We start from the raw sequence: 17,179 nt of genomic DNA on the forward strand, positions 1-17,179 counted from the left end.
TTTATCTGTATTGTATTATTAAACCTGTACAATTACAGAGATTTATTTCGTTTCAGCAGCAGGAAAACCATTCATATCTTCATGATGTATATTTGTGTGAATTTAAAGAGAAGCTTATGTAACTTAAACAACCTTGTATTAATTAAAAAGCTTTATGCATACAATTATTTACAGAACAACACTAATAATTGTATTTCTTTCATGTAATTAGCAAGAGTCCATGAGCTAGTGACGTATGGGATATACATTCCTACCAGGAGGGGCAAAGTTTCCCAAACCTCAAAATGCCTATAAATACACCCCTCACCACACCCACAAATCAGTTTTACAAAGTAAGTTTGTGCTAGATTCTACGTTGATATGCGCTCCGCAGCAGGTGGAGCCCGGTTTTCCCTCTCAGCGTGCAGTGAATGTCAGAGGGATGTGAGGAGAGTATTGCCTATTTGAATTCAATGATCTCCTTCTACGGGGTCTATTTCATAGGTTCTCTGTTATCGGTCGTAGAGATTCATCTCTTACCTCCCTTTTCAGATCGACGATATACTCTTATATATACCATTACCTCTACTGATTCTCGTTTCAGTACTGGTTTGGCTTTCTACTACTTGTAGATGAGTGTCCTGGGGTAGTAAGTCTTATTTTCTGTGACACTCTAAGCTATGGGTTGGGCACTTTTATATAAAGTTCTAAATATATGTGTTCAAAAACATTTATTTGCCTTGACTCAGGATGTTCAACATTCCTTATTTCAGACAGTCAGTTTCATATTTGGGATAATGCATATGAATTAATCAAATTTTTTTTCTTACCTTAAATTTGACTTTTTCCCTGTGGGCTATTAGGCTCGCGGGGGGCTGAAAATGCTTCATTTTATTGCGTCATTCTTGGCGCAGACTTTTTGGCGCAAATTTTTTTTTCTGTTCCGGCGTCATACGTGTCGCCGGAAGTTGCGTCATTTTTTTTTCCATTTTTTTTTTGACGTTTTTTTTTTTTTTTTGCGCCAAAAGTGTCGGCGTTCCGGATGTGGCATCATTTTTTTGCGCCAAAAGCATTTAGGCGCCAAATAATGTGGGCGTCTTTTTTGGCGCTAAAAAATATGGGCGTCACTTTTGTCTCACATTATTTAAGTCTCATTATTTATTGCTTCTGGTTGCTAGAAGTTTGTTCACTGGCATTTTTTCCCATTCCTGAAACTGTCATTTAAGGAATTTGATCAATTTTGTTTTATATGTTGTTTTTTCTATTTACATATTGCAAGATGTCTCCGTTTGTCCCTGAGTCAGAAGCTACTTCTGGAAAAATGCTTAACTGAGTTTCAGTTCTACCAAAGCTAAGTTCATTTATTTTAAATGTTATAAATTTTATCTTTAGCTATGGTTTGTAATAAGTTATTATGATATACTTTTACATGCAGATTCCATTAGTATTTATGCTTTATACATTTCCATTCTTAAGTGCAAGAAATGTTTAGAAGATTTATAAGAAATATTTTTTTCTGATTAAGGCTATGTCTGACTTTGTGCCTTCTAATACGATTTTTAGGTCTTTTTCACTTCTTTTTTAATTATTGAAGTTTCAAATGACCAACAAGATACTGATTTATCCTTCTCTGATGATGTTTTTTTTCTCTTTCAGAAATTCTCTTCATCAGATATTGACACTAACAAATCTACTTTTTTATATAATTTTTTTATTTAAAGTACATTTGTTCTTTGTTGAAGAGGTGTTGATTATTTTGGATATTAAGGTAACTAGTTCTTTAAGACTAGCTGACACTTTTCTGCCTTTTTATTTCTTCTGTGATTTCAGAGGTTTTCTTTCCAATTCCCCATACTAGGGAATGGAATAGGCTGAGAATTTTCTTTTATTTTTAAACTATATTCTTTGTCAGCAGTTAAATTCAATTTGGAGGGTTCTCCAATTTATTGGAGCTATCTCTACTCCTACTAATTATGCTATTGTTTTTATAGCAAATAGTATTTATTTTCCTTTATATAGTTGTATCTTATTTTTGGAAAATTATTTAAGTTTCAGGTACTTTTCTCGGTCCTGTGATATTGCAATTGCTTCATTTTTTTCTGTTTACTTTAAGATCAAGTATCAGATCATGATTTATTTTAGCATTGTTAAGGGACAACATTTACTAGACTAGGTGCCGTTGCATTTGTCTTGTTGTTTTTGCATTTTGCAAGTCCTCTGTTTTGACTGGTCCTTTAAACTGGACTATCATGCTAATGATTTCATTTGTGTCTTCATTTTATTGAATATATTCGCAAATGAGGGTTAATCTATGTCTTTTAGCTATTTTAGCTAGAAGAATTCTGTGATTTAAAAAAAAAAAAAAAATCCATATTTCTTTTGTTCTAAGATAATTCAATTATTATTGGATTCAATTCTTAACTGTTACTATGGGCTTCAAGATTGAGTTCTAAGACTAAAACTTTAAGCTTATACTAGTTTGGTTGTTCTTCTTAGGAACAAATCCTGAGTTCTTTCCCAAGTAACATGTTTTTAATTGGGGTTCGAAATTAGCTCCCTAATGTTGCGATGCACGTGCCGTATTCCAGCTTGGCTGGGTAAGGGGCAGGTTAAGACTTCTTTGAAATGTATTTGGTTCTATTTTGTCCAAATTTCTTTGATTTTATTCCCAGTAAGGCTAACACTTTCTTTCAGTGTGTTTCTGTCCTATATATTTTGGATACTGTTGAGGCATGGCTGGGTACCCATGGGGTTCATAGCGCTGCTCAGACCTGGAATCTTCTGGGGTTTTTATTCCAGTTCCTTTTCTAGGAACTGGGTTTTGGAGTTTTATTCAAACTATTTTGCCTTTTGTGGTCATTGATAGCATTATTTGTTTTCTTTAGATACAATAAATGCGTATTCCTTCATTTTTCTGTTTTCATTCAGATTATTTCCTGAGGATGCGGATTCTCATATGTTTACACTTGCATCTTCAGGACATAGTTAGAGGATCTTTAATCAAAAGCTCTTGATTCCCTCACGCAAGGGTTCACCTTTTTTTAGGGTTCCCGATGGTTTATGTCACTATCTTTGTCTCTATCAGACAAGGGACAATTTGTATTGGGTTCCGTCGGTCTGTACCTTCAGTCTCTATTATTTCCTTCAGTTGCTATATATGCATAGAAGTTTTAACAGCATTGGATTCAATTCCCTTTGCTCATTTTCAATGGAAAGATCCTTTCCAGCTTTTTATGAGTGTTGTTTCTTTCAAGAACATGGTTGGAGGATCAATTAACCAAAAAGTTTTGTCGATTCCTCAGACAAGAGTAACCTTTTTTAGATTTCCAGATAGATTCAGTGGTCCATGACTCTGTCTCTGTTGGACAGGAGACGTCTGAAATTGGTTTCAGCTTATCGAAACCTTCAGTCTCAATCATTCCCTTCGGTAGCCTTATGCATGGAAATTCTAGGTTCTTATGACTGCTGCATTGGACGTGCTCCCCTTTGCTCATTTTCACATGCGACCTTCTTCAGCTCTGTATGCTGAACCAGTGGTGCCGGGATTAAACAAAGATATCTCATTAATATCTTTAAAACTGATTGTTCGACCACCCTCTGACGTGGTACAGACCACCATCGTTTAGTTCAGGGGGGCTTATTTTTTTCTTCCAACCTGGACTGTGATCTCAACAGATGCAAGTCTGACAGGTTGGGGAGCTGTATGGGGGTTTCTGACAGCACAAGGGGTTTGGGAAATCTCAGGAGGTGAGATTACCAATCAATATTTTTGGAACTCCGTGCAATTTTCAGAAGCTCTTCAGTCATGGCCTCTTCTAAAGAGAGAATTGTTTCATTTGTTTCAGACAGACAATGTCACAACTGTTGGCATATATCAATCATCAAGGAGGGACTCACAGTCCTCTGGCTATGAAAGAAGTATCTTGAATAATGGTATGGGGCGGAATACAGCTCCTGTCTAATCTCTGCGGTTCATATCCCAGGTATTGACAATTGGAAAGCGGATTATCTCAGTCGCCAAACGTTACATCCGGGCGAGTGGTCTCTTCAACCCAGAGGTGTTTCTTCAGATTGTTCAAATGTGGGGACTTCCAGAAATAGATCTGATGGCTTCTCATCTAAACAAGAAACTTCCCAGGTATCTGTCCAGATCCAGGGATCCTCAGGCGGAAGCTGTGGATGCATTGTCACTTCCTTGGAAGTATCATCCTGCCTATATCTTTCCGCCTCTAGTTCTTCTTCCAAGAGTAATCTCCAAGATTCTGAAGGAATGCTTGTTTTTTCTGCTGGTGGCTCCAGCATGGTCTCACAGGTTTTGGTATACGGATCTTGTCCGCATGGCTTCTTGCCAACCATGGACTCTTCCGTTAAGACCAGACCTTCTGTCACAAGGTCCTTTTTTACCATCAGGATCTCAAATCCTTAAATTTAAAGGTATGGAGATTGAACGCTTGATTCTTAGTCAAAGAGGGTTTCTCTGACTCTGTGATTAATACTATGTTACAGGCTCGTAGATCTGTATCTAGGAAGATATATTATCGAGTCTGGAAGACTTACATTTCTTGGTGTCTTTCTCATCATTTTTCCTGGCATTCTTTTAGAATTCCGAGAATTTTTCAGTTCTTCAGGATGGTTTGGATAAAGGTTTGTCTGCAAGTTCCTTGAAAGGACAAATCTCTGCTCTTTCTGTTCTTTTTCACAGAAGGATTGCTATTCTTCCTGATATTCATTGTTTTGTACAAGCTTTGGTTCGTATAAAACCTGTTATTAGTCAATTTCTCCTCCTTGGAGTTTGAATTTGGTTCTGGGGGCTCTTCAAGCTCTTCCGTTTGAACCGATGCATTCACTGGACTTAAATTACTTTCTTTGGAAAGTTTTGTTTTCTTTTGGCCATCTCTTCTGCTAGAAGAGTTTCTGAATTATCTGCTCTTTCTTGAGAATCTCCTTTTCTGATTTTCCATTAGGATAAGGCAGGGTGTTGTGAACTTCTTTTAAATTTTTACATATGGTTTGTGAATTCTAACAACATTAGTAGAGAAATTGTGGTTCCTTCATTTATGGTCCTAATCCTAAGAATTCTAAGGAGAGATCATTGCATCGTTGGATGTAGTTAGAGCTTTGAAATATTATGTTGAAGGCTACTAAGAATTTCCGAAAGACTTCTAGTCTATATGTTATCTTTTCCGGTTCTAGGAAAGGTCAGAAGGCCTCTGCCATTTCTTTGGCATCTTGGTTGAAATCTTTAATTCATCATGCTTATGTCGAGTCGGGGTAAATCTCCGCCTCAAGGATTACAGCTCATTCTACTAGGTCAGTTTCTACTTCCTGGGTGTTTAGGAATGAAGCTTCGATTGATCAGATTTGCAAAGCAGCAACTTGGTCTTCTTTGCATACTTTTACTAAATTCTACATTTTGATGTGTATTCTTCTTCTGAAGCAGTTTTTGGTAGAAAAAATACTTCAGGCAGCTGTTTCAGTTTGATTCTTCTGCTTATAATTTCAGTTTTCTTCATTATAAGATTTAAACTTTATTTTGGGTGTGGATTATTTTCAGCGGAATTGGCTGTCTTTATTTTATCCCTCCCTCTCTAGTGACTCTTGCGTGGAAGATCCACATCTTGGGTAGTCATTATCCCATACGTCACTAGCTCATGGACTCTTGCTAATTACATGAAAGAAAACATAATTTATGTAAGAATTACCTGATAAATTCATTTCTTTCATATTAGCAAGAGTCCATGAGGCCCACCCTTTTTTGTGGTGGTTATGATTTTTTTGTATAAGCACAATTATTCCAATTCCTTGTTTTTTTATGCTTTCAACACTTTTTTCTTATCACCCCACTTCTTGGCTATTCGTTAAACTGATTTGTGGGTGTGGTGAGGGGTGTATTTATAGGCATTTTGAGGTTTGGGAAATCTTTGCCCCTCCTGGTAGGAATGTATATCCCATACGTCACTAGCTCATGGACTCTTGCTAATATGAAAGAAATGAATTTATCAGGTAAGTTCTTACATAAATTATGTTTTACTGTCTCTGTACCCTGCAACATTCACAGTTCTTTTGAGCTTTCGTCCTTGAGGAAATGAATTGATATTATTATAGTCATATGTAACATACTTTGAGTGTGACAACTACAATTTGTTAGTGATCTAATAGTAGAATCACTTCAGTCTTATGGTGAGGAGTGGATTAAGTTCTGAGTGTGCCAAATCCAAAAGAAACTACTACCCTTCAATGTATAAGACTTTATAATGCTCTTTGGCAGCCAAAAGGTGTAAAGTTTACAGAGGGTTATATAGAAGAAACTGACATGTAGACTGCTATATGTTTTATCCCACTTTCCATGAAAAATTCATGAATGTAATAGTCTAACTTTGTTAACTTCTATATTCTTATTTCAGGGGATAATATTTGCTCTTTAATGTTATGCTTAGTTAATCCAAAACTAAGAATTTCTTATCAGTCAATACGTTTGACACGTGTGCACAAAGGGCATTTTTTGTAAAGCAGTGAAATAAAACTATATATTATCCTAATACAGCAAATTCTCGATCCACTTGAAAGCTGAATTTAATGTATCAGCAGCTTAAAATGGACTTCCAATTTACTTCTCTATTATCAAATTTGTGCATGCATTCTCTTTGGTATCTGTGTGTTGAAGGAACATCAATGAACAACCAGGGTTTGCTGAACTCACCGCAGGATCCAATGACAATAAGCATTACAGGGTGCAGCCCCCATTCAGCAGCTTATTCCCTGTAGTGTATTGCTGCTTGTGAGCATTTCATGTCCCTGGTTAAAGGGACATTAAACCCCCCAAAATATTCATGATTCAGGTAGAGAATACAATTTAAATATCTTTCCAAATTACTTCTATTATCTAATTTGCTTCAGTCTTAGACAGCCTTTTGTTGAAGAAAATAGCAAATGCACATGGTGAGCCAATCACACGAGGCATCTATGTGCATCTACCAAGCAGCAGCTACTGAGCATATTCTAGATATGCTTTCAGCAAAGCACATCAAGAGAATAAAGCAAATTAGATAATAGAAGTAAATTAAAAAAGTTGTTTAAAATTGCTTGCTCTTTTCCAAATCATGAAAGAAAAACATTTGGGGTTTCTGTCCCTTTAAGATAACAAAGAAAGTTAAAATGTTGGCTTCCTGGATAGTTCATTCGATTTTGTTTTTGATTATATGAAAATGGACTTATAGCTGAGATACCTCTGTATCTGAGCTTCAATTTTCCCCAAAAGTCTTACGTTAACCCCAGTACTTCTGAGTATCAAATACATTTTTCAATCCTTTTTGGCTTTTCACTTTTTTCTTTACATATGTCAAAGCCTCACACCATATTTTCAGAGTAGTGTGTAAACTGACCTCTATCATACAGTTTTATCTGTCAAAAAAAGACAAAACATGTCAGGTCTTACACACAGGTTGCTGAAACAAAAATGGGCCCCTCCTAAGCTTTCATTCCTGCTTTTTCCAAATAAAGATACCAAGAGAACGAAGAAAATTTGATAGTAGGAGTAAATTATGAAAGTTGCTTAAAATGTCATGCTCTATCTGAATCATAAAAGAAAAAATGTGGGTTTAGTGTCCTCTTAAAGGCTTTGGGGCATATTTAATCAAAGTGCAAGCAGACCATGACAGCATACACTGTCTGCATTTATCATTGCAATAGCGCCACCTGCAGATTCGCGGGCCAAACGGCCATTCATGTGGTATCAATCAAACCCGATTGGATTCGCAGCCATCAGGGGGTGTCAATCAACCCGATCGTATACGATCGGGATGATTTCTGTCCGCCATCTCAGAGCAGGTGGACAAGTTATGGAACTTCAGGCTCGCCGGAAACAAGAGCATCAAGCTCCATTCGGAGCTTTATAATTCGGTCGCCCCTTATGATTTTTGGATTTTCACTTTTTATAGACCTCATATTAAAGTAATGCAATAACTTTTTATACAACTAAGGATGTATTTTTAATCAGATGTGACATCGGGTACTTTGTATAGTGCCACTAAAAAACAACTAGCCTTGAATAAAGCAAGTTCTAGAGAGTCTCATTCATCTATGAAGCCACAGGGGATAAATAATCTCCCCATCAGCTAAATAAGGACTTTTCTAACCTTCGGGTAAATGGTAACAATCTATTACAAAAAAGTGCATATAACAGGACCTTTTGCATAATGTGACCTTTTGAAAAAGCCAACCATTCTACTCAATACTCATCATATGAAACGGATTTAAGAATATCTGTAGTTTTACCTCGTAATGAAAGCTTAGACGCTACTAGCCACAGGGATTTTTTTTTTCCATTGGAAGTAATGTTAAAGAGAATCATTGTGGGCACTTTATTATTTCTCCCACACATTTCACACCTGTGTTGTTTCTCAAGCTAGAAAAATTGTTAAAAGAGTCATTTCACATATTAATTAAATATTGCTCCATGCCGGGAAAGCGAGAAGGTTCATTATTACTCTTTCAGGGTGTGTTTTTTTTTATTTAAATGTGTAACATTTATTAGAACTACAGGGTAGTAAGGGATTGTCCCACCCACAACTTGGAGCATTTCCAACTCAAAATGAAGACATCTGTTTTGATAGCAATCATAAAATACTGCAAGATATGTAGAGGCAGTAAAATATTCTAATTTCTTAAAGCGATGAGGGAGTACAAGAGAAATTGCCAGTGAGATAATCTTTATAATTTTCATTGAAAACAAATATGTTTAAAAATGTTTTAAAATGGTTTTGTATACAAAATATAAATCCACTTTTTTTAATGATTTTTTTAAGAGAGACATTATAATAAAAAAAAATGACAATAACATTATCTTGTTTATTAGATAATTCAATATTTGCATTACTGATAAGTATGTGTTTAACCCCATTTGCTGGGATAAAGTCTTAATTGGGAGCTGCAAGCAGTAAGGCAACCAAGCAGAAGGTGGCTTATGATTGGCTACATCATTCAGCAGCTGTTCCTGATAGGCTGACCAGCAGTTACCTGCTCAAGAGTCTAATAGGGAATTTACTTATATGTTACTTTGTGATAGTTAAATCACATAGTTATCTAGAGCAGTGTTTCTCAAATGCAGTCCTCAAGTACCCCCAACATGCCAGGTTTGCATTAGAGCTGAACCAGTGCACAGGGGAAATAATCAGCTGATGGGGTGAGAGTAGGTTAGTAACCATGTTGCTGATCAGCTGATTATTTCATCACTGTTCTCTAATTCAGCTATACTTAAAACCTGACCTGTTGTGGGGGTATTCGAGGCATGTTATTAGAAACATTGATCTAGGGAGATGAATATAAAGTGTACATGCCTCTTTTCATTAGCTTCGTCCCTTTAAAGTAAATAGAAGGACATAAGGAAACTTTGTAGATTCTACCATATTAATTAAAACACTAATAATAAAAGAGTTATTTTAAATGTAGTGTTTGACATTTGAAATATTTTTTCTTCTATATTTCAGATCTCTGTACTCACATAGGGTTTCTGCATATGGTCATTATTTATTACACATGACAGCCACAGAAAAGCGAAAACAAGTTTTGTGTAGAGTTTGGGCTTTGGAAATTTGAAGTAATCAAGTCATGCACTGAAGAGCGCAGAGGACTTTCTACTTACAGTTGACACTGATCTCCTTTGATCCCTTTGGTTGTACAGTGGCATTTTCCAGTTTGCATTTCACATATATTTGCGTGCCCGTTGCATACACAAGCTGGAAATAAAGAAAACAGACAAAAAATGTAACATAACATTTTGAATGTTTAATGTCAAAGGAGTTCATAAACCATGGAGCATATTCAATCTTCTAAAATCTGACTTCTTAAAGGAACAGTATACAACAATTTTCCTATAACTACATGTAATAGACACTACTATAAAGAATAATATGCACAGATACTGATCTAAAAATCCAGTATAAAACCTTTTAAAAACTTACTTAGACGCTCCTAGTTTAGCACTGTTGTAAATGTTAGGCTGGGACACCCACTGAAAGGGCTGGGAAAGCATAAAGGGCAGATACTCCCCTCCCCTGCATATGGAAAGACTCTTTAAACAAACAGGAGCAAGCTGGAGTAGGTAGACAGCAGTCTACTTCTAAAAACTTGGGGCTTGGTTAGGAGTCTGAAAATCAGCACAATGTTATTTAAAATAAGCAAAACTGTACATTTAAAAAAAAAAACTGTATGGGCGATATAAATAGATCATCTACAAAACATTTATGCAAAGAAAAATCTAATGTACAATGTCCCTTTAATTTGGGTAAATTTTAGCATTTCTTACAATTAGTATTTCAGTCTGCAAATATTTGTGTTTTAAATGCATTAGACCACATTATTTACATCAGCAATAATCTAGATTTCCTATAGTCAGATTGGATAAAGGTAATACGTGTATTTACAAGCTTTTAGTATACCTAAAGAGACGGTAACCAAAATCAACCAATGGGAAAGTAGAACATTAAACACAACTGATGCATTGCCTTGTTGTTTACGTGGTGTTGCAGTCTCATAAAAAGCTTCAATTCATGGCTTATGTGCAATTAAACCCTTTCCATAATTTGTTAATATAGTCTTAAAATATTTATATCATGCAGAAACTTTATTGAATAAACATTAATGTGTCAATGTTTTATTTAAGACCACATAATAGTTTACAAGTGTGATTTGTGTGATTTTATCATTTTCATTTAAACAAGGGGAGTGACTATTGAAATGTAAATAAGATGTCCTACTTACATTGTCAGTAAGGGGTTGTCAGTAGGGAAAATGCTTTTGAGAAATCTTGTAAACATGCTGTAAAAGGTGTTTTTGTCTCTGATTTAGTGAAATAAGGTTTGTGATAGTGCCTCAATAGCACGCATTCATGGAGTGCATCATCATTTGAAAAGAAATTCATGTTGAATAGATCTAGATGGCTTTGAATGTGAAAACTCTATCTCTGCATTTACCAATGCAAAAAGCTCTTACAGATGACGAGGGCACTGCCATATGAGGTTATAATTTGCTTGGTAACATAATTTAAAAGGGGCTTAAAACTCAAAATTGAAATACACATGAAACATAATGGGGCCCATTTATCAACTCCGAACGGAGCTTGGTGGGCCCGTGTTTCTGGCGAGTCTTCAGACTCGCCAGAAACACCAGTTATGAAGCAGCCGTCTAAAGACCGCTGCTCCATAACCCTGTCCGCTTGCTCTGAGCAGGCGGACAGGAATCGCCGGAAATCAACCCGATCAAGTACGATCGGATTGATTGACACTTCCCTGCTTGCGGCCGATTGGCCGCGAGTCAGCAGGGGGCAGCGTTGCACCAGCAGCTCTTGTGAGCTGCTGGTGCAATGTTAAATACGAGAGCGTATTGTTCTCCACATTCAGCGAGGTCTTGCGGAACTGATCCGCACTGTCGGATCAGGTCCGCAAGACCTTTAATAAATGCTTCAAGTAAAAGATGTAATTGTTTAAAATTTTTGCTACTGGGAATTTCAGAGAAAAACTTGTCCAAAATCACTGTATAAATTTTAAGCATTTTTGCTATCGCTCCATTTAACCAGAAATAGAGCTTTATTTTTTATTTTTATTTATTTACCTATCAATACTATATATTTTATTTAGTGGACAGCACAAGTTATTGGTCAAGGCCCAATTTGTTTATATTTCATGCTACTGTTTGGCCACTAAATGCGATCAAATTTTAAAAATGATTAACATTTTAACAAACTTTTGGTTTCTCACTGATACATACCGCGTATGCAGTCATAACACAAATGGTTGTAAAAGATTTTCTGGAATCACCTTTATCAGAAATAGCAGACATGCATGACTAAGCCGTTGCTTCTTGGTAATTAGAAGGTAGCTAATTGTAGCTGCATACCACACTTCTAATATTCCTGGCATTGAAGGGGTTAATTATTTAGCTAGCCAGGGAGACACCTCCGCTAAACTTATCTGTACCTGATTCATCCCAATCAGCTCTCCTCCTCCAGCTTTCTGCCGGCACCCAGTTAATATATATATTTTAAATTTATTTATAAATATTTTAAGTTTTTCTGTATTGATCCCCCTCCCCCACCCCTCCCCCTTCCAAGCGATCAACCATAGGGACAGCCCCTCTCCCGTGTCTGAACCATTTTCTGTAACATAGGGAACCCTCCCCCTCCATCACCAAATCTTTTTTCTGTAGGCATAGGGACCCTCCAGCGATGTGCCCCACAACCCCGCCTCCCTCCTTCCCTCTCACACTACCCATGCATCACCGCAAGCCGAAACAGAGAGTAATAAAGAGTGTTACTGTCTGTCTTCATATGGTAAAGGAATAACAATCAGTTCTTTCTTATCATATAAAGCGGGATGCCTTCTGCCCATGGCTGCAGTCTCCACTGTAAATGCTATGGACAAGTACTGCGTGACGTAGTACCTGCATCCAAATGAAGCAGCAGTGCATTACTGAGTAGCTAGCTGGTGATTAAGTGGCTAAATATGCCTCTTATCATTGGCTCACTAGATGTGTTCAGCTATCTCCCAGTAGTGCAGTGCTGTTCTGGAGCTGACTTTAACTGTGTGTTTAATCCCTTTGCATATATACAAGCAACAGTGCAAAAATAAAATAATCAAATACATTTTATTTTTAACACTTTTAACACCCTTTTTTACTATGCATGAAGCATATGTACATACGCTCTATTCACTTGCAGTCAAACATTGCACCTGTGCAAAGAGTGTATATTGCATCTTTAATGGCTCAGTTTCATCATCACTGACACATACATGTCCATGGCAGCTCTCTGAGAATGCACAGTAAATGAGGGCCCACGAGGCATATGTACATATGCTCCATGTCTATTAAAAAACTAATATTGACACAAGTTTGGTTTGTCATAATTTTTCCTAGAAGCATTTTGTGTCTGTGTGTATACATAAGTGTGTATGTATATAATTAATTAGTTCTTTATTTATAAAGCGCCAACAGATTCCTCAGCGCTGCCCATGGGTACAAGAATAAAAGTACAACGGAGAAACAATACAATAAGAGACAAAAAATATTACAGACAAATACAAGGGGAGTTGAGGGCCCTATTCCCGTGGGAACTTACAATCTAGATGTGTATATATATATTCAATAATTTCAAACTTTATTGTTTCATTTGTGACATATCAAGGGAGCACAACCCAAAACATCACGAGTTACACAATAAAGTGTGGAAATGATTGATTAAACCCAGTGAGTGCTTGAACTCTGCTAAATAGGTGGTTGAGAGATTTGGAAATGAGAGTGCGATCATTTAGAATATATACAGTAGATAGATAGATAGATAGATAGATATAAATTATTACATAGGCAGTTAGAACATCTAAACAAGCATCCCCACTTGACTTTACACAACAATATTCCATATACATTGTACCCAATGCACCAGAGGATTCTGGGCAAGACACACAAATGATATATGCAACATCTCAGGCTGTTTGCTTCTGATACTGTGTAAGTGCAGCAATACAAAATCACTCCTGGACCACTGGTTTGTCTTATTAGAACTCTCCAGTAGAAGATAGGTTTATACTGGCTGAACAGTAAAGCTCATTCCAGGGCAAAATAAAAATGGTATTTAAAATGTGGTGGAGATAAAGCATGAGATTAAAATCCTCCATTTCATAAAAAGTATAACAACAGAAATTATTACATTGGTAATTAGCACATCTACACAAGTAGCCCCCGCGTGCCTTTACCCAGAAATACGCCATACACATTGTAATCAATGCACCAGTGGATTCTGGGTAAGAGATATGCAAATTTGAGTATGCAACATCTCAGGATTTTTGCTTCTTGATATTGTGCAAAACACAGCAGTCCCTTAATAGAGAAAGTGCAGCATACAATACAAAACCACTTCTCGACAGCTGTTTCCAGAGGCGTAACTAGAAACCACAGGGCCCAGGTGCAAGAATCTAAGAAGGGCACCCAGCCCCATACCCCCCCCCTCCCAAAAAAAAAAGGTTGAATTTGATGCATATTTTTTTTTTACATTTAACACAGAAAACAATAATGTGAATTAGATTACGTCGTGCAAAAGGAGGTACCCTGTGCCCACAGTCTATGAGATGGTCTGACCCCTATTACTGTATATAGTGACGCTGTTTAACCCCCTAGTACTGTATATAGTGAGTTAGTGACACAATCTGTAATCTGCCAGTGAGATGGCTGGCCTGACCCCACTCGCCCCGGTACTTTAAAAAAGTGACCACAGTAGTCAGTGACATGGTCCAGCCCCCCCCCCCGTACTATAGATAGTGGTACGTATAGTGACACTGTTTACCCCCCGCTCCCCCCCCATGCTGTAGTAACCAAGGTCTGTAATTTGCTGGTTCCACAAACATACACACACACATATACATGCATACATACACACACACAGTCACATACACACACACATATACATGCATGCATACATACACACACAGTCACATACATACACATATACATGCATACATACACACACAGTCACATACACACACACACACATACATGCATACACACACAGTCACATACACACATACATGCATACATACACACACAGTCACATACACACACACATATACAGGCATACATACACACACAAACAGTCACATACATACAGGGAGTGCAGAATTATTAGGCAAGTTGGTATTTTTGAGATTAATTTTATTATTGAACAACAACCATGTTCTCAATGAACCCAAAAAACTCATTAATATCAAAGCTGAATAGTTTTGGAAGTAGTTTTTAGTTTTGTTTTTAGTTATAGGCTATTTTAGGGGGGATATCTGTGTGTGCAGGTGACTATTACTGTGCATAATTATTTAGGCAACTTAACAAAAAAACAAATATATACCCATTTCAATCATTTATTTTTTACCAGTGAAACCAATATAACATCTCAACATTCACAAATATACATTTCTGACATTCAAAAACAAAACAAAAACAAATCAGTGACCAATATAGCCACCTTTCTTTGCAAGGACACTCAAAAGCCTGCCATCCATGGATTCTGTCAGTGTTTTGATCTGTTCACCATCAACATTGCGTGCAGCAGCAACCACAGCCTCCCAGACACTGTTCAGAGAGGTGTACTGTTTTCCCTCCTTGTAAATCTCGCATTTGATGATGGACCACAGGTTCTCATGGGGTTGAGATCAGGTGAACAAGGAGGCCATGTCATTAGATTTTCTTCTTTTATACCCTTTTCTTGCCAGCCACGCTGTGGAGTACTTGGATGCGTGTGATGGAGCATTGTCCTGCATGAAAATCATGTTTTCTTGAAGGATGCAGACTTCTTCCTGTACCACTGCTTGAAGAAGGTGTCTTCCAGAAACTGGCAGTAGGACTGGGAGTTGAGCTTGACTCCATCCTCAACCCGAAAAGGCCCCACAAGCTCATCTTTGATGATACCCAGCCCAAACCAGTACTCCACCTCCACCTTGCTGGCGTCTGAGTCGGACTGGAGCTCTCTGCCCTTTACCAATCCAGCCACGGGCCCATCCATCTGGCCCATCAAGACTCACTCTCATTTCATCAGTCCATAAAACCTTAGAAAAATCAGTCTTGAGATATTTCTTGGCCCAGTCTTGACGTTTCAGCTTGTGTGTCTTGTTCAGTGGTGGTCGTCTTTCAGCCTTTCTTACCTTGGCCATGTCTCTGAGTATTGCACACCTTGTTCTTTTTGGGACTCCTGTGATGTTTGCAGCTCTGAAATATGGCCAAACTGGTGGCAAGTTGCTTCTTGGCAGCTGCATGCTTGACTTTTCTCAGTTCATGGGCAGTTATTTTGCGCCTTGGTTTTTCCACACCGCTTCTTGCGACCCTGTTGACTATTTTGAATGAAACGCTTGATTGTTCGATGATCACGCTTCAGAAGCTTTGCAATTTTAAGAGTGCTGCATCCCTCTGCAAGATATCTCACTATTTTTGACTTTCTGAGCCTGTCAAGGTCCTTCTTTTGACCCATTTTGCCAAAGGAAAGGAAGTTGCCTAATAATTATGCACACCTGATATAGGGTGTTGATGTCATTAGACCACACACCCTTCTCATTACAGAGATGCACATCACCTAATATGCTTAATTGGTAGTAGGCTTTCGAGCCTATACAGCTTGGAGTAAGACAACATGCATAAAGAGGATGATGTGGTCAAAATACTCACTTGCCTAATAATTCTGCACTCCCTGTACACACACACATATACATGCATACATACACATACAGTCACATACATACACACACACATATACATGCATACATACACACAGTCACATACATACACACACAGTCACATACATACACACACACATATACATGCATACATACACACACAGTCACATACATACACACACACACATATACATGCATACATACACACATATACATGCATACATACACACGCAGTCACATACATACACACACAGTCAAATACATACACACACATATACATGCATACATACACACACAGTCACATACATACACACACACACATATACAATGCATACATACACACACAGTCACATACATACACACACAGTCACATACATACACACACACACATATACATGCATACATACACACAGAGTCACATACATACACACACAGTCACATACATACATACATACACACACAGTCACATACATACATACACACATATACATGCATACATACATACACACATATACATGCATACATACATACACACATATACATGCATACATACACACACACAGTCACACACAGCTATTTTTTGGGTTCAGAACCATGGAAAGCACTTGTTTATTGGTGGATGAATTTATCCACCAATCAGCAAGGACAACCCAGGTTTGTTTACCAAAAAATGGGCAGGCATCTAAACTTACATTTTTGCATTTCAAATAAAGATACCAAGAGAATGAAGACAATTTGATAACAGGAGCAAATTAGAAAGTTGCTTAAAAATTGCATGCTCTATCTGAATCCCAAAAGAAAAAAATTGGGTTCAGTGTCCCTTTAAGAATTGAACTTTCAGTATAGGTGAGGATACTGCATGCAAAAACAGTTATTTCAAATGACAAAATAAAGGAAAATATGTTATGTGTAAACAATTTAACACACTCCAGCAGGTAAAATGGATAACTGGGAACAAATTAAAGGGGAAAACATTTTACAGTACACTGTCCCTT

The 17,179-nt window shown here is 37.3% G+C and overlaps 1 protein-coding gene across 1 annotated transcript in view; it reads right to left on the reverse strand.

Moving 5' to 3' along the window:
- ATRNL1 (attractin like 1) overlaps positions 1–17,179 on the reverse strand; it is a 1,671,159-nt gene that overhangs the window by 1,001,415 nt on the left and 652,565 nt on the right. Inside the window, exon 20 of the mRNA XM_053692689.1 lies at positions 9,620–9,713. Within this exon, the coding sequence (XP_053548664.1) occupies positions 9,620–9,713 (94 nt within the window). The remainder of the gene's footprint in view (positions 1–9,619; positions 9,714–17,179) is intronic.

This window comes from Bombina bombina, chromosome 9, assembly GCF_027579735.1.
Source record: "Bombina bombina isolate aBomBom1 chromosome 9, aBomBom1.pri, whole genome shotgun sequence".
In the NCBI taxonomy this organism is placed as follows: Eukaryota; Metazoa; Chordata; class Amphibia; order Anura; family Bombinatoridae; genus Bombina; species Bombina bombina.